Source organism: Ranitomeya imitator, chromosome 8, assembly GCF_032444005.1.
Source record: "Ranitomeya imitator isolate aRanImi1 chromosome 8, aRanImi1.pri, whole genome shotgun sequence".
NCBI classification, from domain to species: domain Eukaryota; kingdom Metazoa; phylum Chordata; class Amphibia; order Anura; family Dendrobatidae; genus Ranitomeya; species Ranitomeya imitator.
Window position 1 is genome coordinate 165,789,208 of NC_091289.1, and position 25,063 is coordinate 165,814,270.

General features: G+C 43.9%; 1 protein-coding gene across 9 annotated transcripts in view; it reads right to left on the reverse strand.

Annotated features, from left to right (window-relative positions):
• RALGPS2 (Ral GEF with PH domain and SH3 binding motif 2) overlaps positions 1-25,063 on the reverse strand; it is a 145,169-nt gene that overhangs the window by 11,442 nt on the left and 108,664 nt on the right. For 2 of the 9 annotated variants that reach the window (XM_069737769.1, XM_069737770.1), the window contains exons 9-15: positions 16,920-17,057; positions 16,542-16,632; positions 10,755-10,822; positions 9,075-9,210; positions 8,799-8,950; positions 7,190-7,244; positions 5,962-6,039 (exon numbers count right to left, since the gene is read on the reverse strand). In XM_069737769.1, the coding sequence (XP_069593870.1) occupies positions 5,962-6,039; positions 7,190-7,244; positions 8,799-8,950; positions 9,075-9,210; positions 10,755-10,822; positions 16,542-16,632; positions 16,920-17,057 (718 nt within the window). Of the gene's footprint in view, positions 1-1,166; positions 1,248-5,961; positions 6,040-7,189; positions 7,245-8,792; positions 8,951-9,074; positions 9,211-10,754; positions 10,823-16,541; positions 16,633-16,919; positions 17,058-25,063 lie in introns of all 9 variants that reach the window. The other 7 variants (XM_069737767.1, XM_069737768.1, XM_069737774.1 and 4 more) reach the window with 4 other exon arrangements.

Here is a 25,063-nt window from a genome sequence, read left to right on the forward strand (position 1 = left end):
TTCCTTCTGGGGGAGAGCCAATTTGCATACTTTCTATATGAACCATTGTCAACAAGACTCCATCCAGCCAGTCTCGCCCCTCCTGCCCGCCATACTTTGTACTGTGTCCACTGCTGGTCTCTAAGCATCAAAATCTGGCAGAGGAGGGGCGTCACATGACTGATGACTGGCAGCAGCCATCACATTCCAAACAATCAATGGTCACATGACCACTCCCTCTCTTGTCCCATTTTGGTGCCAACAGACTTGTGGTGGACACAATATGACGTGTGGTGGAGTGGCGCCAGTCTGTAGGCGAGTAATAGGGTTTTTTGTTTTTTTTACACCGCTAGGGATCATTAAGCTCAACTTCTATAGTAATAGAGATCCCTTGTAATGGCAGACACTTAGCGGCAATTGTCAGTTTGGTAAAGCAAAGACAAAAACTGGTATATATAAAGAACAGAAAACATTTCTGTAAGGGCAGGTGCATGCGACTGGTTTCTCTCCACCTTGGAAAATCGGTCTGACTATGGGGATCAGAGCGTGGATCAGAGCGTGGATCAGAGCGTGATCCAATTTTCTCAGAGGTGGAGATGGGAAAAAAAAAAAAAAAGGAAAAAAAAAAAAAGTTTTTCCCACACAGTGCGGTCTGATTTATTTGGCGGACCCATCGATATGAATCCAATTCTCGGAGGCAAATCGAACATGCTGAAATTTATTTCCATGGATCACTTGGTCCGAGGATAAGATCGGACATGTGCTCAGCCCCATAGAATAACATGGTGGTATCGGTTAAAACCAAGGATTGCACTCGTCTGATTGAACCAGTCTTTTGCACGCGCCCTTAGGGAAAGTTCACTGTGACCGCATGGCATCTAAAAATCCCATAATCCACGCGAGCAGCCAGCGCACTCCACCACATACAGCGCATGTCCGCCTGCCCACGCGATCCTGCCGTCTCAGCGACGGAGCTGCCCTGCCGCACCACTGCAGCCCATCACTACTAACCGGACAGAAGAGGACAAGCCATGGACTGACTCAGGGATGTTGGATGTTATGGGTGGAAATGTCTTATGGGTTAAGGGAGTTGACATTTTAGTTGATGTTACCAATGAACCCACAATGCGCTGCTAGTCCCGGTCCTTGTTAATAAAGGTGGATTTCGTGCACTGGATATAACTTGCCTGGAACTGCGCAGCTGAACGCAGCTCCGAGTACGGGATGAGATCCTGAGTTTGCGCATAGAGAGCAGGGCATGCGGTCTCCTACAAAGGAACGAGCACTGACATCTTAGAAACATCTCCCTCGTAATTACACACAACTGCTCTTACACTTTGCTTACCATACAGAACACTTACATTTAAGGGGGACCCCCATCCATCACTAAAATGGGGGTCCTCAGCCTCTCCCATTCCGTACTTGAATGGAGCAGCGGACAAGCGTGCATGTCGCCATATTAACATGAATGGGTCTGAATAGTTGACCCAAGTTCTCCGCTATCTGTGTCCCAGTGGTGGGACCACCAGAGCAAACATCTAGCCCTCAGGATTGAGATGAACCCTCCTCTTTAACCCCCCATTCCAAGTCACAAGTCTGACACTAGAGATTCACTAAACTACTGTGTTTCTAGAATACTGGAAATCACAATTACAGAAATAGAAAAACTTGAAAAATCTTGACGAGTCACGACAGAAGTGTTGATGGCTGGAGGTTTTGGTACGGACCCCAGACCAATCGCTAACACAATGGAGCAGAAGTCCGCAGACCAGTGCTGCTCTCCTCCGGCAATGGCGGACAGATCCCACTGGTCACAGGAGAGCAGCTCCAAGACTGACGCTTCCATCTATCGGCTAGTAGGGGGTCTCTGCACTTTGGACCCCCATCGAACAAAACTTTTGTTTTTTTTAGATATCAAACATTTGTACATTTCACATTGATTCAGAAACAGTTAACCAAAATATCTGTAACTTACTTTAAAAAAAAAAAATTTAAATGGTAAAATATTGATAAAAACGCAATTATATTCTTATATTCTAGCACATCAATGGCAATAAACTAGTTTCCTAAACTAAGTAAGGCCTTCATCATATTCGTAAACTAAAATAATAATTGTGGGCTAGGATTTCCACACTCTGCAGCGTTCATCAGTCGTTTAAAGGGGATCAGTCAGCAGGTTTTTATGACGTAATCCGACAGCAGCAGGATGAAGGGAAAGAGACCCCGATATCAGTGATGTATCACTTTCTGGGTGCAGCAGTTGTGATACAATCACAGTTTTCTCTGCTGCAGATCTAGCAGAGTTCGGAAAGCTAAGCTTTGTATATCCGCACCCACACCCGATTGGCAAATTTCTGTCACTATTCAGTGTGCACTGATATCTGCCAATCAGTAGTGGGGGAGTAGTTGGACTAGGAAGCACGAGACACCTAGTCCTGTATTGATAATCTCCTGCTGATAAAACATTGGTTTTATTGAGACTGCAAAACACAGTCTAGTAATTGCCACATCACTGGAATCTGGGTCGTCACCCCTATATCATGCTGCTCTCAGATTACATAGTAAAAACCTGCTGAAAGTAAACTTGACAGTAAACTCCATGATAAGGACCACTCAAAGTGACCCAACGAAGCAAATCCTATACATTGAGACTGCACAAGATAAGAAATGACAACTTGAAGCCAATCCAGAGGAAAGGCCGCGGCACTGCAGATAATATCTTTATTGGATCTGCTGGAATTAATTGCTGGTAATATGTCGGTTGTTCAAGTAAAGGTACCGTCACACTGAACGATATCGCTAGCGATCCGTGACGTTGCAGCGTCCTGGATAGCGATATCGTTCAGTTTGACACGCAGCAGCGACCTGGATCCTGCTGTGCCATCATTGGTCGCTGGGGAAAGTCCAGAACTTTATTTCGTCGCTGGACTCCCTGCAGACATCGCTGAATCGGTGTGTGTGACGCCGATTCAGCGATGTCTTCACTGGTAACCAGAGTAAACATCGGGTTACTAAGCGCAGGGCCGCGCTTAGTAACCCGATGTTTACCCTGGTTACCAGGGTAAACGTAAAAAAAAACCAAACACTACATTACTTACTTTCCGCTGTCTGTCCTTCGGCGCTCTGCTTCTCTGCACTGTGAGCGCCGGCCAGCCGGAAAGCAGAGCGGTGACGTCACCGCTCTGCTTTCCGGCTGGCGCTCACAGTCAGAGCAGAGAAGCAGAGCGCCGGGGACAGACACCGGAATGTAAGTATGTAGTGTTTGTTTTTTTACGTTTACGCTGGTAACTAGGGTAAACATCGGGTTACTAAGCGCGGCCCTGCGCTTAGTAACCTGATGTTTACCCTGGTTACCGGCATCGTTGGTCGCTGGAGAGCGGTCTGTGTGACAGCTCTCCAGCGACCACACAGCGACGCTGCAGCGATCAGGATCGTTGTCGGTATCGCTGCAGCGTCGCTAAATGTGATGGTACCCTAAGTTTGTGAGATGCTTCTCCAGGAATCTATTGTATCATGCACTGATGGTTACACTACCCTACACCTCTCTGGGGTACAACATGATATTTAGGATGGGGGAACCAGTTATTAGCAACACTGACCAAACATACTAGTGAATGTGCATCTCTCTAGGCTACCGGACACAGAAAAGCGGCCATTTGTGATGATTGACCACCCAAACATAAGCAAGCTCAGATTAGATGAGCGATTTTATTTTTTTTTAGCAGATACACGTTAATATTGATATGTTTGGCCAAACTGCAGCGATCAGCGGTGGTGAAACTACAAATTTCAGCATGCCCTAACAGCTGCAGGTATTAGAGATCCACAAGAGCTGGGGTGCTGCAGGTTGCGGACCCCTGGTGTAATGGAGTACGGTGGTCACCTAACGCTCACATTTCCATCTCACAGAACAGCACACACAGTTTTCCCTCCATGTTTGCATATTATGCATTTAAGTAAAAGTGGTCAAACCATTCAGTACTGGTTTATGAGGGACAAGAGCCAATGATCCGCTAAACCAAAACAATCGTGACGTAAAGTGGCCTTTTGTCGGAAAATACATTTCCATCTTCTGATGGTTTTTAGAATATAAAGGTTACTTAAAAGATGTTCTCAGACGCTAAAGAAAAACTAACATTGTGTGCAAAATTGCACTTAAGTCCCCTTTCACACATCAGTTTTTTGCCATCAGTCACAATCCATCAAATTTTGAAAAATAAAGAATTGGGCAACTGATGCGTTTTTTTCTCATAGACTTGTGCTAGCGACAGATGGCCTCACATTCATCAGATCCGGCGAAAATAGTTTGTGCAGCGGCCGGAGACAACGAATAATGTAACGTTTGGGTCTGTTGAAAAAAAAAGACGGACCGTCGCCGTCCGTCGTTTGCTCGAATGGAAGCCTATCGGCGCCGGCTCCGTCAAATGACAGAATCTGGCGACGGATTCAGTTTTGTTTTTTTTTGTAACTGAGCATGCTCAGATTTTTTTTTAGGATCCAATTAGCCGGATAAGCTAGTCTGATCCAGTGAAAAGACGGATCCGTCGCATCAGTTTTTCACAATCTGCGACGGATTCGTCGAGCCAACGGATGGTGACGGATGGCAAAAAACTGATGTGTGAAAGGGGCCTTATTGAAAAAAAAGGCACATTTCACTTGAAATGTTCAAGTCTACCCTCATTTTTAGTGGCCCCCTTTTGATCCTGGTCCTTCCGCAGCTGTTCCCGCTCTCCTTTGTATCAGAACTCATAAGGTGAAAGGGACTTGGACCGACTACTTCTGTCAAACTTTTTAAAGGCCCCCCCAATAAAAAAAAGACTAATGTTGGCTGAACCTGTCAAAATTGGTGGGATCAACTGACAGTCTATTGGGTATGGGGGGCCTCAGACACTCCCATACAGATGATGTCGGGGAAGGGAAGGATCCTAATGATCCTTTTGATCAGAGCAGTGATAAGCCGGTACTAGACAGTTTGGTAGCGGCTCTCTAAGGAAACACAGAAGCGTTTGGCTGAACCGAACCTGTGTGTGGAAGAGATGAGAGATAAGGCTGTAGGCACACAGGATCATTCATCTAATATGTATGGGGGCTTTAAGAGTGTTGTATACTTGGTAATAGGAAAAATGAGACCCCCCATACACAGACTAATGTCGGCCCAAATGGTCCAATATCGACAGTCAATTGACAGCCAAATAGATGTGGGGGCCGTGCAACTCTCTGCCAACGGGTGACGTTGGAGGAGATGAGGATCCAGCATCCTTTTGGATTTCAGACCGCCAATCCTTTTGTTCTCTGAGACAAGTCGCCATAACGGCATCTCTCAGAGAACTCAGAATCGCTTGGCAATGGATGTGATGGTGGCTGGTGATTTTGGCGCTGGGAAAAACAGGGATGTTGTATTGGGACAAATTTGTTCTCCACTTTGCAGATATACAGGGTGGGAGTGTGTCATGTCAGCTGCGGGGGTTGCTTGAGCTTGTAGTGTACAAGATACAGGAGACGTCCTCCAGCCAAGGCTACAAAGGAGGCTGCTAAAATATAAAACATAAGATAATAGAGAAAACCCTAAAACATTTTTTCTTCTCTAACTGGACAATCCCTATTCTGTTTATCCGGAGAAACAAACCCAAAAACGCCCTTCAGAGGTTGCTCCTCACTACCATACACGACCCTTCCACCCCTACACCGAGAAGATTATGTGACACTTTGAATCTGCTTTTTTCATTACTGAAAAGTGAAGCCTCTTCTGTATCAATCAGAGGGTGTATTTATCCAGAAACTGAGATTTAGAAATTAGTTTTGTGTGATTGAAAGTCATTTGCCTGGAAAAAAAAATACATAAGCAAACTGCAGATTCAAAAAGGAGCACAAACGCCAAAAACATAAAGCTCTGAAAGCAGAAGAGGAGCACCCAGCACCCGAGAGAGAAGGCAAACTAATCAGCCAGTGGCACACCCCATCACCAGAGTGCAGTAGTTATACCTGCTGGCCTTCAATGGGCCTCGGTAGCCATTCCATGCCCCTCTTGTCATTGGACCCAGAGAATGGTACAACCTGTTCCTGTTGGATTCCATTACAGATTATCATTGTTACTTACAATATTATATCACAGAGAAAATACAGAACAGACAGTGAACAGGCCGATAGGCTCAGTATAACATTAACAAAAACACGCCACTGGCATTAAAGGTTGGAAGAGGAACCAAAAAGAACATGTTTCTTACAATTTATAGTTGGGCTTTGTTAATATGTCCTCAGACATTCTGCTTTATTAACAGAAAAGGAATAAGTGATCTGTTGCATTAGTTAGGCAAACAAGCAGAGTGTGCCCCCATTCATTATGGGGTAAGTTTGGTGCCCATTACGGTCCTGCATGTAGAACTTTTTGTTCCTTTTAAAGAACGAACCCAGATGATCAAAGCCTTAAACTTTGCACCACTCTGCACAGATTTCCTTTCTAAATCTGATTTAAAAAAGGGTGGCACCATAATTATAAGTCATCACCCATCCGTACGATAGGTGAAAACATACTAATTGTGGGGTCTCCCTCCTCTGGGACTCCCACCAATCCTGAGACCGGGGCTCTGGAGTGCCCTACTTGCATGGACTGATGGTCCTGAATGTTCAACTACCACTGTGTTCATGGTCTATGGAATTGCCATCAAGATTAAAGAGCTAAAGCTCGACTCCCGAACATGACGCAAAAACCTGATAATTATTAGATCACTGGTCTGCTCTAAATTATTATTCTGACTTCCTGTTGATCTTCGGATGGGCTTGTGTCATTAGACATCAGCCAATCAGAACAGGCTGAGCTGCAGTAGGGAGGAGTCAGCAGCAGCCTGAACCAATGAGGAGACAGGAGGTGTGTCCCAGACTACCTGTAGGCACTGTAGCCAAACTGTAGTCATAGATCACAGCTCTGTCATCATGGAGATGCCATAAAATGTGGAGCTCAGGACCAGACATCGCTTAATTGTTATGCCTTAAACTGTCTAACGTTGCAGAAGGTATCTTTTTTTGGGTTGTATTATAAGCTGTCCTCCTTGACTAACTGTAGGACACTCTTTTGGCATTTGTCTCATGAATGAGTGTTAAAAAAAAAAATGCGTTGGCACAAAATCAGTGTGAACGTGGCCTAAGAGACGACTTCTAAGTAAAATACAGATTTTTTTGCTGTGGTATAGGAATTATGTAGATATCATCTTACCTTTCAAATGCCGGCCATGACATGTCTTCACTGAGCTCAGAACCATCACTGCTCCCTAAAATATAAATAAGAAACAAAAAGTTCAGAAACCAGAAATCTGTAGAGCTGGAACACCTTACGAGGCAGTGTAAATTGTCTGAGCACGAGTTCTAATTGTGCAGAACGCTCCAAGAGCACAAAAAGATCCCAATAAAACTATGCTGAGATCAGACGTTAGCTCTTAAGTCACCAGCTGAGACTATTTTTTTGTTTTCTACTAAAGTACTGCTGTATCATTGCGCAGAAGTTTGCCGAAACTTAGAAAAGTCACAAGTGATGGATTAGCCGGAAATATCTGGAAAATGAAAACCATAACCATGTCAAAAATTTCCGAAAAATGATGAAGACTGAAAAACTACCGTAAAACCGGGGGGCAAAAGCCGTAATGAATATGATGCAAAAATAATGACAAAAATCTTAACTTGCATTCAAAAAATTAAATGAATGATGAAGATGAGATCTCGTTTTTCAGCTCAGTTTCCTTCTGCTCCTTGGCATGTGAAATGCTGCATATAGTGCCGCACAATGCGCTGTGGATTACCAAACTTCCTGTATTATTGGATGCCGCATTGAAGGGATTTCACTGTACCTGCACGTGATTACACAGAGGCGCACACATATACCATAGCACCTCAGTCATTGTCAGAACCCTTTATTCCCATTCAGAAATGTAAGTGTCCATTTGCAACACACAAAAAATTCAGGATTTCTCAGAGCTTCGTTATCTTGCTTCTTCCGGCTTTCTCGTGTGTTGCGATGACGGAACAGGCCGATATGACTACAGACAAGGCTGGAAGTTACTTACAATCCTTTCTTTCTGAATGGCCTGATATTCTAGTGGATCAGTAAAAACGGATGTAAATCAAGGGTAAAATGGATGATTTTAGTTTTTCCTCCATTTTTTGACAGATCCTCATAGACCGATGAGAATAGAATATGCTCCTAACGGATTTGTTAAAAGCACAGATGTGTGAATGGCTCCATATACTCAGATTCCATGGGTCGCTGTTAAAAACGGTCGTCAAATGGATAAGAGAAAGTAAAAAAAAAAAAACGTGGTTGGCATGTTTTGTTTTTTTAGTGCCGGATTCTGCACTTAGAAATGGAATTGTATATTTTTTTCCGGCTTCCCATAGAAAATTTATTGCAAAAAAACAATGCACAACTTTGCAGAGTCTTTGTGGGCATGAGTTTTCAAAGAATCACATCCACTTTGTTTGAACTTTTTAAGTCCCTAGCAAATATTATACATGTTATGGACAAGCCCTTTAAGGAGAATCTCCAGGCATCAGCGATTCTGTAACAGAGGGATTCGTTCCATCTCTTCTAAATAAAATCCAAAAGCTTTATTATAGCATGGATAAAATTCCATGGCACTCAAAAAATAGAAAGACCATGAGAGGAAAAAAGTGACGCGTTTCGGTCACACTCCTGTGATCCTCTTTTAGGACTGTAAAATGTTTTTTTTTAGATATTATTTATTATATTAATAAGACATCATGTAAAGACAGACAGTGAACGCTGCCATGAAGATAATGAGCTTTTAACCCTTTCAGATACTTACACTTACCTATGGATATCCCACTAGACAGTGTGGAGCTCTCTGCCTGCCCTCTCGATGGGGTATGTTGCTCCATGACGCTGTCATCTAGGAGGTGGCGAGGTCCGGCATTTGGGAATGTTGCACTTTTAAACTCGGCTGTGTTCATTTTATGGATGAAGCTTGTAGATAAAGAGAACATAAAATAGGATTTATCCATAGACGGTGAATTCAGAAGTGTGGTGAAGATGAAGGAATTTACTTGGCCATACATTCAGCTTGCTCTACGAGCCCGAATAGACTCACTTGTAACCCAAACTGTGACATTTGCGGTGACCGTGTGGGATGAGATTTCGGGGGGACGGTGGTGTTGGGGGCAGCAGCACTCCTTCTACTGGAATGCTTTTGCGTGAACTTTGAGGTGAAGATCCAACTTCCGGACCTGAAATGAAAGAAGACATGGAATCATAAATTGATAAATCTTGCATAAATTGTTGCAGTAAAGACTAAAATAAAGTCCCGGGATCCATGTACACCTGCCTGCAGACAGTGCTCAGCATCAGTACAGACAAAATTAGCTGCCATACATTTATTTATTAGATTTGCCTAAACATCCCCACATACATTAGTGTGAAGTTGTATTTCGGTGGGTTTACGCAATCATCTGCTGTGAATGGGAACCTACCAAATCTCCCCCAACAGATGAAACAGCCATCTTAAAAGCCGTCATACACATGAGCGGTAGTTTGACAAAGCGCTTGTATGTTCCCTGCATGATGTATTAGCAGTTTGTTCTCCACTGCCTAACTGCGGGGAGCCAACGAAGTAAAGAAGAGTCTGTTGACATTCCGTATAATTGTGGTGCATGTGAAAAGGGCATTGCAAAAATGGTGGGCCCCATCTCTCAAGTGTTGAATGAAATGCCATTTAATCCAGTGCATACAGAATTCCAAACAGATGTTCAGCCCATCCCAAAGGTTGATACCTTTTAATGGCTAGCTGAAAAGATGGTAACAAATTGCAAGCTTTCCAGACTACACAGGTCTTGCCTGATGAAGAGACCTGTGTAGTCTTGAAAGCTTGCAATTTGTTACCATCTTTTCAGCTAGCCATTAAAAGGTATCAACCACTGAGGACTCTTAGTTCTAAATATTATTCGATCTACTGGCTAACACGGTACCAAGATATATATCTTTCCAGCCCATCCCAGGCTTTTCACAATCGAGCCTGGGTTGGGCTGAAATGTCTGTTAGGAATTCTGTATGCAATGGACTAAATAGCATTTCATTCAACACTTGAGTCCTGTGGTCTTAACTGCAGGTACTGTAGCTGACTGTCAATCAGCAGGAAATTAGCAGTCATGGCCGGTCAACAGAGCAGCCCGGTAGAAGAAGAGCTGCTCTGTTGATGCGGAGCAGCTGAAGCGCTGGCAGGAGCGGTCAGTGACCACTGAGCTGGATAGAACAGGCAGGTAGTTAGCAACCCAACCGCTTGTTACTTTTTTTTTTTTTTTTTAAATTTAATTTATTTATTTTTTTAACTATGAGCCTTCCCCCTAAAAAAAAAAGAACATAATCTTGGAACAACCCTTTTTTTGTTTTAAAATAAAAGGCTTGAAGTTGAAAAAGACTAACCATTTGGTTCAGCTGCAATAATCTAAATAGTAGACCAAAGCCAAAACACCAAATACGGTAAACGGTACAAGAAAGAAAAAGAAAAATCGGATTTGCTGTCATTTTTTTTCTTCAACTCGTCCCACCAAAAAAATAAACTTTTGTGCAGTTTTATCTGGCTCTTTAAACGCGGGGATGATGAAATTTTTTGTATTTTTGCTTGTTCATTACCAAACGAGCCTGGTTGTTAAAGGGTTAACTACTGTGGAATAGGTTAATTTCATGGCAGAGAAAGAAAAAAAAACATCGTAATTGTAAATTCTAAAAATGAATTAGAATTGTAAAAGCTAACCCGGTAAGTAGGAAGACGTACCTACTAAATCCTCCCGAGATGCTGCGGCGCGGGGAGTGCTGGTCCCAGGCTCAATCTTCAGAGATAACCTACAGGGAAGGTGACGGTATAACATGAGGAGGAGGACATACATCACACAAACAAACACATGTTCTAGCAACGCCGCGCTCCTGGAAAGTTTATGTTCCCAGCCCTGGAAATGTAAACTGTGAGCAAACCATATTGAGGGTATCAAGACGGTGAATGTGAGAGCAATTACCAGGGAATATTCCGGAAAATGCATCTGGGGCATTGTTTACCAGTGATAAAAAGAAAAACTTTCGGGATTTCTGTTTTCTTTTAACATAAAATTGGTAAAGAGCAAACAATTCTGAGTAAAACAGAATGACAGGAGATGATGAAAACATATGAAGTGCATTACCCCGGTATACGCTGTCCATCATCCATGTATACATCCGTAAAATCAAAACCAGCGGAGACGTAACGTTACTGGTAACACAATAACGGTGTCCGGCATGGGCGTCACATACGTAGAATCAGCCCAAGCGAAGCCCCACGGGGTGAAACTCACGCGGATCTGCAGTGGCGCTCAACCCAAGCATTGCAAATAGTGAAATCCGCAGTAAACTTCTGCGGCATAAATTGACATGCTGCGGGTTTGGGCACAGCAGGTCAACTTTCCCGATTCATTTTTCTTTTATTGCCTTCGGATGAGATTTTGTAGACTCTTCTCCACTCAGCTGCTACCGTGATAAGCGGTGGATTTCCCAGCCACAAATATGGACAGTCCGCCCCATGTAAGTGCAGGTGAAAGTCTCTAGGGTAGAAGAAACCATAACACCACATTGAGGGTAAACTCTGATTATGCTGCAGTATTGTCCTAGATTCTCCTCGTACAGGCTCTTAAAATGAGTTACATCCGTCTGGACCCAAGCAAAGTACAACAAGACGGATCTTTAAAACTAAATCCACCACCGGCGGGCGGCGTCTCCATCTACAACACAGAAGAGGCTTTTAGGAGTTTTTTATTTAAATGACTGACGATGCAATTAATACGTCCGAGTCTCGCATGGTAACACCCGGCATTGCGGCTGTCACTCAGGAGCGGAGCGTGAGGCCGCATAGCAATACATGGAGCCGCACGCTCCGCTCCTGAGTGACAGCGGCAATGCCGGGTGTTACCAGGCGAGACTCGGACGTATTTCTCGCATTGTGTGATCCCGGCCTTAAGGCAAAAAGTCAACGGTAACCGGGAAATAAAACGAGCTGCCCTCTGTGTCCAGCGCATCTTCTACTGCTTTCATTCTCGCCGGCACTTTGCATATTCTGTCTCCAATATTCCCATCCGCATTCCTTTCACGACCTTTTCTTTTAGCTTAGCAGGAGCAGAGATGAAAACATAGAAAACTATTTATGGCTTCCAGCAGAAGAGATTAATCACCGATTGCTTCACAAACTCAAGTCGTCCAAACCCGCCCTAGATATTGGCCAACAGTCCAACACATATTGGGGTCTCCTGGCTTTTCCTCAATAATAATGTTGGGGAAAAAAAGGATTCAGACAGTTGACTTTCAATGGCCACTGCCAGAGGAGTGGGGAGTGCAGAGGAGTACGGTAGCGGATCTCTCAGACAACACGAGCGCTCGGCTGATGCATAGGGGCGTCAGGGAAATGGCAATCGGCAGAATGATCGTGCACCAATCGCTAACTAATCTGTATTTTGGGCCTTAACTGACAAGTGATCCCTCCGTATTTACAAAGAGGTTCTTCAGCAGCTGTATGTATACAGTTTAGGACCCAATACATGTTACTTTAAAAGCTGACGAACATCCAAATTTTAGCAGGACCAGATGACCACCTAACATGCATTGGGGTCTCCGAACGGATTCCACCAACAGATGATGTTGCGGGAGATTTAGCAGTTTAAATACAATTGTCCATCTTTCTGTTCTCCCCGGAGATAAGGCGCCATCAGCACCACTCTCCACACTGAAAATGCTTGCACAGCCATCTAAGGGGTACAGGAACCTTAATGGTACCAGTAATATAATACAAACCATCTATAAAAGACGGTTTATATTAGCAAACGGATAATAGACATGATCAGGCTGGTGTAGAATTCTTTTTTGCTAATTTTTTTAATACCAGATATTAAAATATTTATTAATATTTTTTTAGGAGTCCAGCTTGAGCTGTAGTCCTAAAATTCATCATATTAATACCAGAATTACAATGCAAGTACCCCTGAAACAGGAAAGCAATTTTAGGATCTTGGAGACCAAACCAAAATCCCAGACTTGCTTCAAGACCCTCATCGTTGAATTTGCCTGCGCTCGTGTAACTGACTGCGGGGTTCAGATCCAGGAGATCTTCACAGCGTTCTCCCCCAACGTGACATCATTATTAAAGAGACGAATGTTTAGGAAGCGGTGTGTCCTGGAGCGTACAGGAGAACAGAAAGACTCCATGTATCTTAAGGCTTTCTTAGGGATAATTCATCAGTCTGCTCTCACACCAAGTGATCGAGTAATAAGTACAATGACGGGCGTAAAGTGAGCGGGCGCAATGTGTGCGGGTAGGAAGAAACGCATTTCTCCCACCTGGTATTAATAAAGTGTTGGCTGGATGCAACACAATCCATCACGCACCACCTACTTGGGCTCCCATGACATCCTAATCCCAGGTCATCAGTTATCTGCCATGTGCCAGGGGAAGCTCTAGATGTTCTTTGCATTTTGCGATGCAGTGATGTAGCTTGAAGCGCGTGGGCCGCAAGGCAAAATCTCCAACGAGGCTCCCAACTATTGCAGGTCATTAATGGTATTTTTACATGGGGACAAAGACCGTTGAGACTTTTCTAATCTCTAGAGCCCGGGTGCGATTGCAGCCCCATCACCTATTATCGTTATGTTCCTGTGTGTGTGTATGTATAAAAACATTTATTACCATGAAAAAAAAAGGCGAGAGATGCTGAGGAAATACAAAATAACGAGGCAACCTGAGCAGGGCATAGCCATGCTCTACACTACTGGGAGTAGCCCAATATGGCACCTTGTATGGATGGATTGGGAGCCAGGAGGATCACCCCCTCCTAGTTCACCCCCAACTCATTAGGTCTAAAACAACTTTCCGCTGAACTCCCCCCCACTTATTAAGGATGTTGATCCGATGGATGGAGAAGGAGAAACCCACAGAAGGGTTAATATATTTTAGGCTGCAGTCACATGTCTGTGTATGACCCGTCCTGAACCTGCTGCGGTGATCTTCACTCAAACTCAATAGCCTCATACAGGCCAATACTAGAACCGCGAAACACGGATTTGTGAATCCGGCCTTAGAGTAGAGGGGGAAAAAATAGGCATGGGCATGAATTTATTAACGTCGACCAGCTTATGTATCGGCCATAGCTTTTAATTTCCGGCTTTAACAGAACCGTAGATCCACGATACACCAATCTCATGGCGCCATTCTGCCCTGCCGACCTGTACATACGATCCTACCTCCTACCACGCGCTATTCACTAACACTTGGTCGCACCCCATTCTCCTTGTTATGTGTACAACGTTCTCCTTCCTTCCAGCTCTCGCTTTATAGAGTAGAATCACATTTTTCGTTTCCCGCCATCTGTTTACAATTGCTTTCGAAATCTGTGTTCCATCTTCAAAAACTCAGAAATGGCTTTGGTCTGGCAGCGCGTCCAGGAGATGGATTGCTCACAGATAATGCGAGCTTTTGTATGGTGCATGGTTCCTGTAAACAGCATTCTATGAAATGGCGTTGATGGAGAATTGTGTAAACCGCAAGGCACGGCTGCAGGCTCCGCTAATATGCATTTGGTGGCAGACACTGGTTTTGGCGCCATTTACGCCAGGATTATGTTCGGCGCTGTTAGACATCCTTACGTCTCGTGCAAACAGCAGAGCTACAGGAGCTCTCCGCGACACGGCAAGTTGAAGATATTTCTTGTAGAAACCATGGTCTGTAATATCGCATCCAATGTAGTATGCTACATCTGATATACGAAATCAGAGACGTACAGGGCACCCAGACTTTTCTGTGGTTTTCTACTGCGCCTTTGAGGTACTCGAGGTCTGAAATGTCAACTGTCAATGAAAATGTGACAACGGTAAAGCCATTCTGTGGATCGGTCTCTTCTATGGCTGTATCGGCATAATGGTGTGCCGCCCCACCATACAGCTCTGCATCATAATGGGATTTCAACCACATGTTTTCAGGAAATGTTAGGAAACGAGTTATAAAGCCAAGTCTTTAAAGGGCTCGTCTCCTCTTGTTGAGCAGGAGCGCACTGCTCCCCCTGCCTCCCAGCATCCTGCTTTCTAAGGATCGGACCTGGCTCGAACTGTTCACCCTACAGGCAGAGACAACTTTGCCCTGGAGTTGGCCGGGTCCAGAAATTTGGAGAGCAGCGCTTACAAGCCCTATGGAAAAACGCTCGTTAGTACTGTGCTCCTCGGCTTCTTAAGTGTTTTTTTTTTTTTTTAAACGCACTTTGCAACTTTACCCATAAAAGATGAGAAAGACCTGTTAGGCCGTGTGCACATGTTGCGTATTTTTCACGTTTTTCTCGCTATAAAAACGCATACATATGCATCCCATCATTTAGAATGCATTCCGCAATTTTTGTGCATATGCTTTTTCGCGGGAAAAAACGCATTGCGGAAAAAAAAAACGCAGCATGTTCATTAATTTTGCAGATTTGATTTTTTGCGGACTTACCACAATATTATTGCATCCAAGAACCTCCGGAAATATCCGCAAAAAATCCACACAAAAAAAGCGCAAAAAAAAAAGCGCGAGAAAAACGCGAAAAATCCGCATGCGAATTTCTTGCAGAAAATGTTCGGTTTTGGTCAGACAATTTCTGCAAGAAATCCTGACGTGTGCACATAGCCTTAAAGACAATAATTCTACTATAGTCCGGCATTTACCAACATTTGTTAATACTACACAAGACGACAAATATGCCGTCATGTAGACTCGCTCCAGACAAAACATCTGTATTCAGCGGCAGGAAAAGCGGTCACGTGGATGTATCACAACCTCCATGTCTAGCAACGCTGGAAGCCTGGTTGCAATCTACTTCTGCCAGAGTAACGGAAAAAAAGAAAAAATAAAAGCCTATAACCTTTAACTACTCAGCTGGGAAACCATATTTTATGACTAGTCTCCTACACTAGCTCTAATTAATCATTATGATTAAAAGTTGACTAAAGCTCATGAGTCATTTTAAAAAAGCAAAAAATCCTAATCAGAAATTATATATTTACATTGTTTTGTCTGAAATACAAAAGGAAATGTGTCATCTTTAACTTTAGAGATCATTTCATCTTTAACTTGTTTAACTCCTATGTTTCTTCATGATTTCCACATGTGCAACAATAGAAAAATCCATAAAATCATTTGTTCATTTGCAGGCAATGCATTTCATAAGGCAGACCTCACTGTTCTATTATTTTATCCTAGAGATGGATTCACAGCTACACTGCCTGTTGCAGCCGCTTATGAGCATGTGCTACATAGATACGGGAGAGCAGGATTCTCCTTTATGTCCATAATGTATTGGGAGAAATCATAGCAGCTAGTCCTTACTCACTAGCTCAGAGACAACTGACAAGAGTTGGAGCCTTGTGAAGAATTCAGGAAACGAGACAATGGCCAGAAATAGTGTAATTCTTCATGTACACAAACAAGATGGATTATTCTGAAAAGCCACTTAAAATGATAGATACTGGAAGATATTTGAATGAAGCAAGAAGTAGAAGTAAAAGGCAAAAGCTGTAAACTTACTTATAATTATCGTCTTCTACGAATTTTTGCAGCTCTTCAATGTAGCGCATGGAGTTCAGGTATTTCTGGACATGAGGCAACAAGGGGATGTCTGCGAAGAAAAGAGAAATCGTGCAGTGTCTGGTTGACCCGATTATGCCCGTGCAGCCACCAACTTGGTTTGCGCAGATATGATGAGTGCTGAGCGAGAATGGGCAAGAAACAACGAGGCGAAAGTCTCATAGCCAAGCTCATCCAGTCGTAGGTAAAATGTTGCATCCTCCGCACTGAATTGTAGTCGGTTGTAGTTCTCACCATTGTGGTGGGGTTCGGGGACCTCCAACATCGCCTGATGCCGGAATCTATACACAGACCCCCATCTCTGACGCCATTTCTTACCATATTCGCAGGACTGCTGCAGGTCAGAGATTATCCTCAGGATGTTATTCATCAGATTGGATCTCTGCTCGTTCTCCAAGATGCTGCCGGTAGATGGATAGGCAGAGTCTATGTACGTCAGATCCGAGAGGTAAATACCTGCGAGGGTAAGAAGATAACATAGGTCATTCATATTACACTTATGAGGTTTCCTTTATTTGAGGATTAGATTTATGCTCTAGATCCTGGTGGAAAGTTATCACACGAGCAGTAGCACTTGTCTACTCTTTTATGCATCTTAAGATTAAGGAGCCTTATAGCAATGTCTCCCGAATAGAGTGACCATTTAGCTTGCGAGCAGGGCCCTCACTCCTCCTGGTATCTGTTTTGAACTGTATTTCTGTTATGCTGTAATGTCTATTGTCTGTACAAGTCCCCTCTATAATTTGTAAAGCGCTGCGGAATATGTTGGCGCTATATAAATAAAATTATTATATATTATTACCATTACATTTTTTTTTTTTTTAACAAACCGCTCCTTGTATCTCTCCTTGATAGTGGAAAAAACATCTAAGTACAATTCACATTTGGATGCTACCATGAATCGATGTTTTCCAGAGAGAAAAAAGGTGTACCCTGATGAAGCACACTGTGAAACGCGTCAGCATATTGAGGTGTCTTCGTGTTCATACTGGGTTTTTTTTTAGCTGACAGTGCACTTTACGAGTCATTCAATGGTAAAATAGTAACATAGTAACATAGTTAGTAAGGCCGAAAAAAGACATTTGTCCATCCAGTTCAGCCTATATTCCATTATAATAAATACCCAGATCTACGTCCTTCTACAGAACCTAATAATTGTATGATACAATATTGTTCTGTTCCAGGAAGACATCCAGGCCTCTCTTGAACCCCTCGACTGAGTTCGCCATCACCACCTCCTCAGGCAAGCAATTCCAGATTCTCACTGCCCTAACAGTAAAGAATCCTCTTCTATGTTGGTGGAAAAACCTTCTCTCCTCCAGACGCAAAGAATGCCCCCTTGTGCCCGTCACCTTCCTTGGTATAAACAGATCCTCAGCGAGATATTTGTATTGTCCCCTTATATACTTATACATGGTTATTAGATCGCCCCTCAGTCGTCTTTTTTCTAGACTAAATAATCCTAATTTCGCTAATCTATCTGGGTATTGTAGTTCTCCCATCCCCTTTATTAATTTTGTTGCCCTCCTTTGTACTCTCTCTAGTTCCATTATATCCTTCCTGAGCACCGGTGCCCAAAACTGGACACAGTACTCCATGTGCGGTCTAACTAGGGATTTGTACAGAGGCAGTATAATGCTCTCATCATGTGTATCCAGACCTCTTTTAATGCACCCCATGATCCTGTTTGCCTTGGCAGCTGCTGCCTGGCACTGGCTGCTCCAGGTAAGTTTATCATTAACTAGGATCCCCAAGTCCTTCTCCCTGTCAGATTTACCCAGTGGTTTCCCATTCAGTGTGTAATGGTGACATTGATTCCTTCTTCCCATGTGTATAACCTTACATTTATCATTGTTAAACCTCATCTGCCACCTTTCAGCCCAAGTTTCCAACTTATCCAGATCCATCTGTAGCAGAATACTATCTTCTCTTGTATTAACTGCTTTACATAGTTTTGTATCATCTGCAAATATCGATATTTTACTGTGTAAACCTTCTACCAGATCATTAATGAATATGTTGAAGAGAACAGGTCCCAATACCGACCCCTGCGGTACCCCACTGGTCACAGCGACCCAGTTAGAGACTATACCATTTATAACCACCCTCTGCTTTCTATCACTAAGCCAGTTACTAACCCATTTACACACATTTTCCCCCAGACCAAGCATTCTCATTTTGTGTACCAACCTCTTGTGCGGCACGGTATCAAACGCTTTGGAAAAATCGAGATATACCACGTCCAATGACTCACCGTGGTCCAGCCTATAGCTTACCTCTTCATAAAAACTGATTAGATTGGTTTGACAGGAGCGATTTCTCATAAACCCATGCTGATATGGAGTTAAACAGTTATTCTCATTGAGATAATCCAGAATAACATCCCTCAGAAACCCTTCAAATATTTTACCAACAATAGAGGTTAGACTTACTGGCCTATAATTTCCAGGTTCACTTTTAGAGCCCTTTTTGAATATTGGCACCACATTTGCTATGCGCCAGTCCTGCGGAACAGATCCTGTCGCTATAGAGTCACTAAAAATAAGAAATAATGGTTTATCTATTACATTACTTAGTTCTCTTAGTACTCGTGGGTGTATGCCATCCGGACCCGGAGATTTATCTATTTTAATCTTATTTAGCCGGTTTCGCACCTCTTCTTGGGTTAGATTGGTGACCCTTAATATAGGGTTTTCATTGTTTCTTGGGATTTCACCTAGCATTTCATTTTCCACCGTGAATACCGTGGAGAAGAAGGTGTTTAATATGTTAGCTTTTTCCTCGTCATCTACAACCATTCTTTCCTCACTATTTTTTAAGGGGCCTACATTTTCAGTTTTTATTCTTTTACTATTGATATAGTTGAAGAACAGTTTGGGATTAGTTTTACTCTCCTTAGCAATGTGCTTCTCGGTTTCCTTTTTGGCAGCTTTAATTAGTTTTTTAGATAAAGTATTTTTCTCCCTATAGTTTTTTAGAGCTTCAATGGTGACATCCTGCTTTAGTAGTGCAAATGCTTTCTTTTTACTGTTAATTGCCTGTCTTACTTCTTTGTTTAGCCACATTGGGTTTTTCCTATTTCTAGTCCTTTTATTCCCACAAGGTATAAACCGCTTACACTGCCTATTTAGGATGTTCTTAAACATTTCCCATTTATTATCTGTATTCTCATTTCTGAGGATATTGTCCCAGTCTACCAGATTAAGGGCATCTCTAAGCTGTTCAAACTTTGCCTTCCTAAAGTTCAATGTTTTTGTGACTCCCTGACAAGTCCCCCTAGTGAACGACAGGTGAAACTGCACAATATTGTGGTCGCTATTTCCTAGATGCCCAACCACCTGCAGATTTGTTATTCTGTCAGGTCTATTAGATAGTATTAGGTCTAAAAGTGCTGCTCCTCTGGTTGGATTCTGCACCAATTGTGAAAGATAATTTTTCTTGGTTATTAGCAGAAACCTGTTGCCTTTATGGGTTTCACAGGTTTCTGTTTCCCAGTTAATATCCGGGTAGTTAAAGTCCCCCATAACCAGGACCTCATTATGGGTTGCAGCTTCATCTATCTGCTTTAGAAGTAGACTTTCCATGCTTTCTGTTATATTTGGGGGTTTGTAACAGACCCCAATGAGAATTTTGTTACCATTTTTCCCTCCATGAATTTCAACCCATATGGACTCGACATCCTCATTCCCTTCGCTAATATCCTCCCTTAAAGTGGACTTTAGACAAGACTTTACATAGAGACAAACCCCTCCTCCTCTCCGATTTTTACGATCCTTTCTAAACAGACTGTAACCCTGTAAGTTAACTGCCCAGTCATAGCTTTCATCTAACCATGTCTCGGTTATTCCCACTATGTCAAAGTTACCTGTAGATATTTCTGCTTCTAGTTCTTCCATCTTGTTTGTCAGGCTTCTGGCGTTTGCGAGCATGCAGTTCAGAGGATTTTGTTTTGTTCCAATCTCCTCACTGTGGATTATTTTAGAAATGTTCTTACCTCCCTTCTGAGTATGTTTTCCTGGGTCGTCTTTGTTCGAGTCTAATGTTTTTCTTCCCGTCCCCTCTTCTTCTAGTTTAACGCCCTCCTGATGAGTGTAGCGAGTCTTCTGGCGAATGTGTGTTTCCCAGGTTTGTTGAGGTGTAGTCCGTCTCTGGCGAGGAGTCCATCATACCAGTAATTCACACCGTGGTCCAGGAATCCAAATCCTTGTTGTCTGCACCATCGTCTTAGCCAGTTGTTTGCATCAAGGATCCTGTTCCATCTCCTGGTGCCATGCCCGTCTACTGGAAGGATAGAAGAAAAAACTACCTGTGCATCCAGTTCCTTTACTTTCTTCCCCAACTCTTCAAAGTCCTTGCAGATTGTCGGTAGGTCCTTCCTTGCCGTGTCATTGGTGCCAACATGTATCAGAAGAAATGGGTGGACGTCCTTGGAGCTGAAGAGCTTTGGTAACCTATCGGTCACATCCTTGATCATCGCACCTGGAAGGCAGCATACTTCTCTTGCAGTTATGTCCGGTCTGCAGATGGCTGCTTCTGTGCCTCTCAGTAGTGAGTCTCCCACCACCACCACTCTTCGTTGCTTCTTGGCTGTACTTTTTGCTGTCACTTGTTGCTGTGTGCCCTTTTCTTTTTTGCTTGCTGGTATTGCTTCATTCTTAGGTGTGCCATCTTCATCCTCTACAAAGATTTGATATCGGTTCTTCAGTTGTGTGGTTGGTGATTTCTCCATGGTCTTCTTGCTTCTTTTGGTCACATGCTTCCACTCATCTGCTTTTGGAGGTTCTCTGACACTTTTTGCACCTTCTGTGACCAGTAGAGATGCTTCTGTTCTGTCTAGAAAGTCTTCATTCTCTTTGATGAGTTTCAAAGTTGCTATTCTTTCTTCCAGACCCTGCACCTTTTCTTCTAAAAGGGCCACTAGTCTACACTTCTGACAGGTGAAATTGGATTCTTCTTCTGGTCGATCTGTGAACATGTAGCACATGCTGCAGCTCACCATGTAGGTTGTCACATCTGCCATGTTGCTCCTAGATCCTGCTGACTTCCTGTGTGTTTTCCTTCTTGTGTAATCTACTCAGCCAAGCTCTCTTGCAATAATGTCCTACAGGCAAAAATTCTGAAGCTTGAATCCCTGGTTTGGTGATGCTTTCGAAGCAGCTGGTCCCGGCTGTACCCAACGATCTTCTAGCTTAGGGAGACTTCGCTTCTCCCAGAAGGCACCTGGAATATGCAAATTAGCCTCCTGAAGCTTGAATCCCTGGTTTGGTGATGCTTTCGAAGCAGCTGGTCCCGGCTGTACCCAACGATCTTCTAGCTTAGGGAGACTTCGCTTCTCCCAGAAGGCACCTGGTGTCATTCACTGATGAATATTGCACCTTTTTTCTTTCCATATATGTTTAATTTTGTATACTTCTTATGCCCATTTGTATTACACCATCCTTTTTAATCTCCAGCTGCAAAAAAGGGGTGTCCTAAATTAAATTATGAGCCAGAAGCTTTGTGGGACCACTCAAATACATCGGCAACCAGGCAGAAAAAAAAAAAGATTTAACGTGAAACAAATTTATAAAAATGAGGCGAATCTGGATCTTCTGCACTCAATTTGTGGTAAATTACAGGCATTTGAAGGTTCGTGTAAGCATTTTACCGTAAAATCATTATCCCTTCTTCCAATAAGAAATCATAGTAATTTTGAGAATCCATGGGTCACCCAAATTTGTAACTACCTCAATAAATTATACTGAATCTCTTGTAACTGAGATCATTTCTACAGACGTCAGACGGGGAGTTTTTCTGAGCTGAGATCATTATGAATTGCCTGCGGCATTGACAAAAAGGGGCTGGAGAGAATAAAACATATTAGATGCTGACAAAAGTAAGACCGTTACCCGAGCAAACGACGTGTAAAGTGATATTTCTCCCAGCGTGGTGGGACATGATGTAGATACAGCACTTAAACAATTTAAAGGGTCTCATGATTTATTGTTTCGGAGAATTTTTTTGTAACCCAACGATAGAAATACTGGTCTTGAGTATGTTCACAGGAAAGCAAAGGCTATGCACATAAGTTAAAGCCAAATAATATGCTGTGCTTTTATGCAAACACCAAGTATTGATCAGCAATCCTACTACGCCCAGCAGGACAAGCTAAGAAAGTTTGGATCAATGCAAGGGAACTTGTAGATCTACCCGTCTCCTCTACACCGTTCCCTTTAGTGATGATAAGGTGTTATCTCAGCGTCTTCGGTGTGCTCTGTTTGAGATCCCACGGCTTTATGACTCGTAGATGTTGGAAACATGTGTCGCGGGTGTCGAACATATTATCCGAGCACACTGAAGACACTCTGATGGCACCCAAGCGTGCTCGAATAACAGGATTTTTGGTTGCTTACCGTAAAATCTGTTTCTCGGAGCCTTCATTGGGGGACACAGAAACCATGGGTGTATGCTGCTGCCACTAGGAGGCTGACACTATGCAAATAAAAAAGTTACCTCCTCCTCTGCAGTGTACACCCAACCGACAGGAAGTAGGATATTCAGTTAGTGAGAAAGCAGTAGGAGAAGCAACGTGTAAAAGAGAAAGAATAATAATAACATAATAAACTTTATCCACATAGCGCCAACAAATTCCACGGCGCTCCATAGATTAACAGTTTCAAGCACTCAAAGAGTATTCAAAGAACTCACACGTAAACGGTAAACAGAGCTGTTCAACTTGGGAGGGAGCTGTGTCCCCCAATGAAGGCTCCGAGAAACAGATTTTACGGTAAGCAACCAAAAATCCTGTTTTCTCTATCGCCTTTCATTGGGGGACACAGAAACCATGGGACGTCCCAAAGCAGTCCCTGGGGTGAGAAAAACAGACTTCCATCAAGTACGAGGACTCACCACTGCCGCCTGCAGGATCCTTCTGCCCAGGCTGGAGTCCGCCGTAGTCCGGCGAAACGTGTGGATGGAAGACCAGGTTGCCGCTTTGCAAAGCCGTCGGCGAAAGCCCCTGTGACGTACCACACTGGAAGCGCCGACTGCCCGGGTAGAGTGAGCCTTTATCTCAGGAGGGGCACTCTGTTCTTGACCCGGTAAGCTTCCAAAATTGCCGTTCTGATCGAGCGAGCAATAGTCACCTTGGAAGCCGGCAGGTCTCTACGCACGCCATCAAGGATGACGAAAAGAGAATCCATCTTTCGGAAAGCGGCCGTGCTAGCCAGGGAGATCCTCACTGCCCTGACGGGGTCCAGCCTGTACAACGATCGCTCCAGAGGATGAGTCGGAGCTGGACAAAAGGAAGGTAGAACGATGTCCTCGTTGAGGTGGAAAGATGAAAACCACCTCATGAAAAGAAGGAAGGCGGAGGCCTGGCACCACCTTGTCCTGGTGGAAAAACCATAAAGGAGGTCGGCAAGAAAAGGCCGCCAACTCAAAAACGCGGCGGATCGAAGAGATGGACTTGAGAAAAGCCACCTTCCGAGATAGAACTGACAGGGAAAACTCCCTGAGAGGCTCAAAAGGGGGGAACCCCTGAGAATAACCAGCACAACCTTTAAATCCCATGAATCCACAGAGGCCCTGTACAGAGGGACAGCGTGGGCTACTCCTTGAAGGAAGGTCTTAACCTGTGGCTGAGAAGATAACGTCTTCTTAAAGGGAAGAAGAGCGCAGGAACCTGGCCCTTTATGGAACTGAGAGCGAAGCCCAAATCCAGTCCTGCCTGAAGGAAAACCAAATGGAAGACAGGGAAAGGACATAGGTGAAAAGCGGTTGGACTCGCATCAACGAAAGTAAGCCTTTCAGGTACGATAGTAGATCCTAAAAGAAGACGAAGGCTTCCTAGCCTGGATTATAGCGTGACCCATCCGGGCCGAAAGACCGGACGCTCTTAGAACTGTGGAGTCCACAGCCACGCCGTTAAACTGAGCGACCGATAATTCGGGTGGCAGATCGGACCCGGAGACAGCAGATCGGGTCTGTTTGGAAGGCACCAGGGGTGACCGTGAGAAGATTGATGATGTCCGCAAACCAAGACCTCCTGGGCCAATCCGGAACGATCAGAATGACCGACACCCATCCCGCCTTGATCTTTTCGACAGCTTGGAAAGCAAGGGAAAGGGGTGGGAACCGATAGGGGAGCGCGAACTGCAACCAAGGAATGGCCAGAGTGTTAACACCACTGTGAGAGGATCGCGGGACCTTGGACCGACCCAAGGGACCTTCCTATTCAATCGGGACGCCGTGAGGTCCACATCTGGAGTCCCCCAATCGAAGAGCAATCCGATAGGAAACCTCCTGAAGTACCACAAGGCCCTCGCGGCCGAGGAAGTCGGCGGCCTAAATGTCCACGCTGGGGACATGCACTGCGGAGCTCACCAGGACCGTTACCTTTCTCCAAAGGAGGATCCTGGAATCTCGGCCGAGGCCAGAGACCGCCGAGTCCACCCCTGGTAGTAGATATATGCCACTGCTGT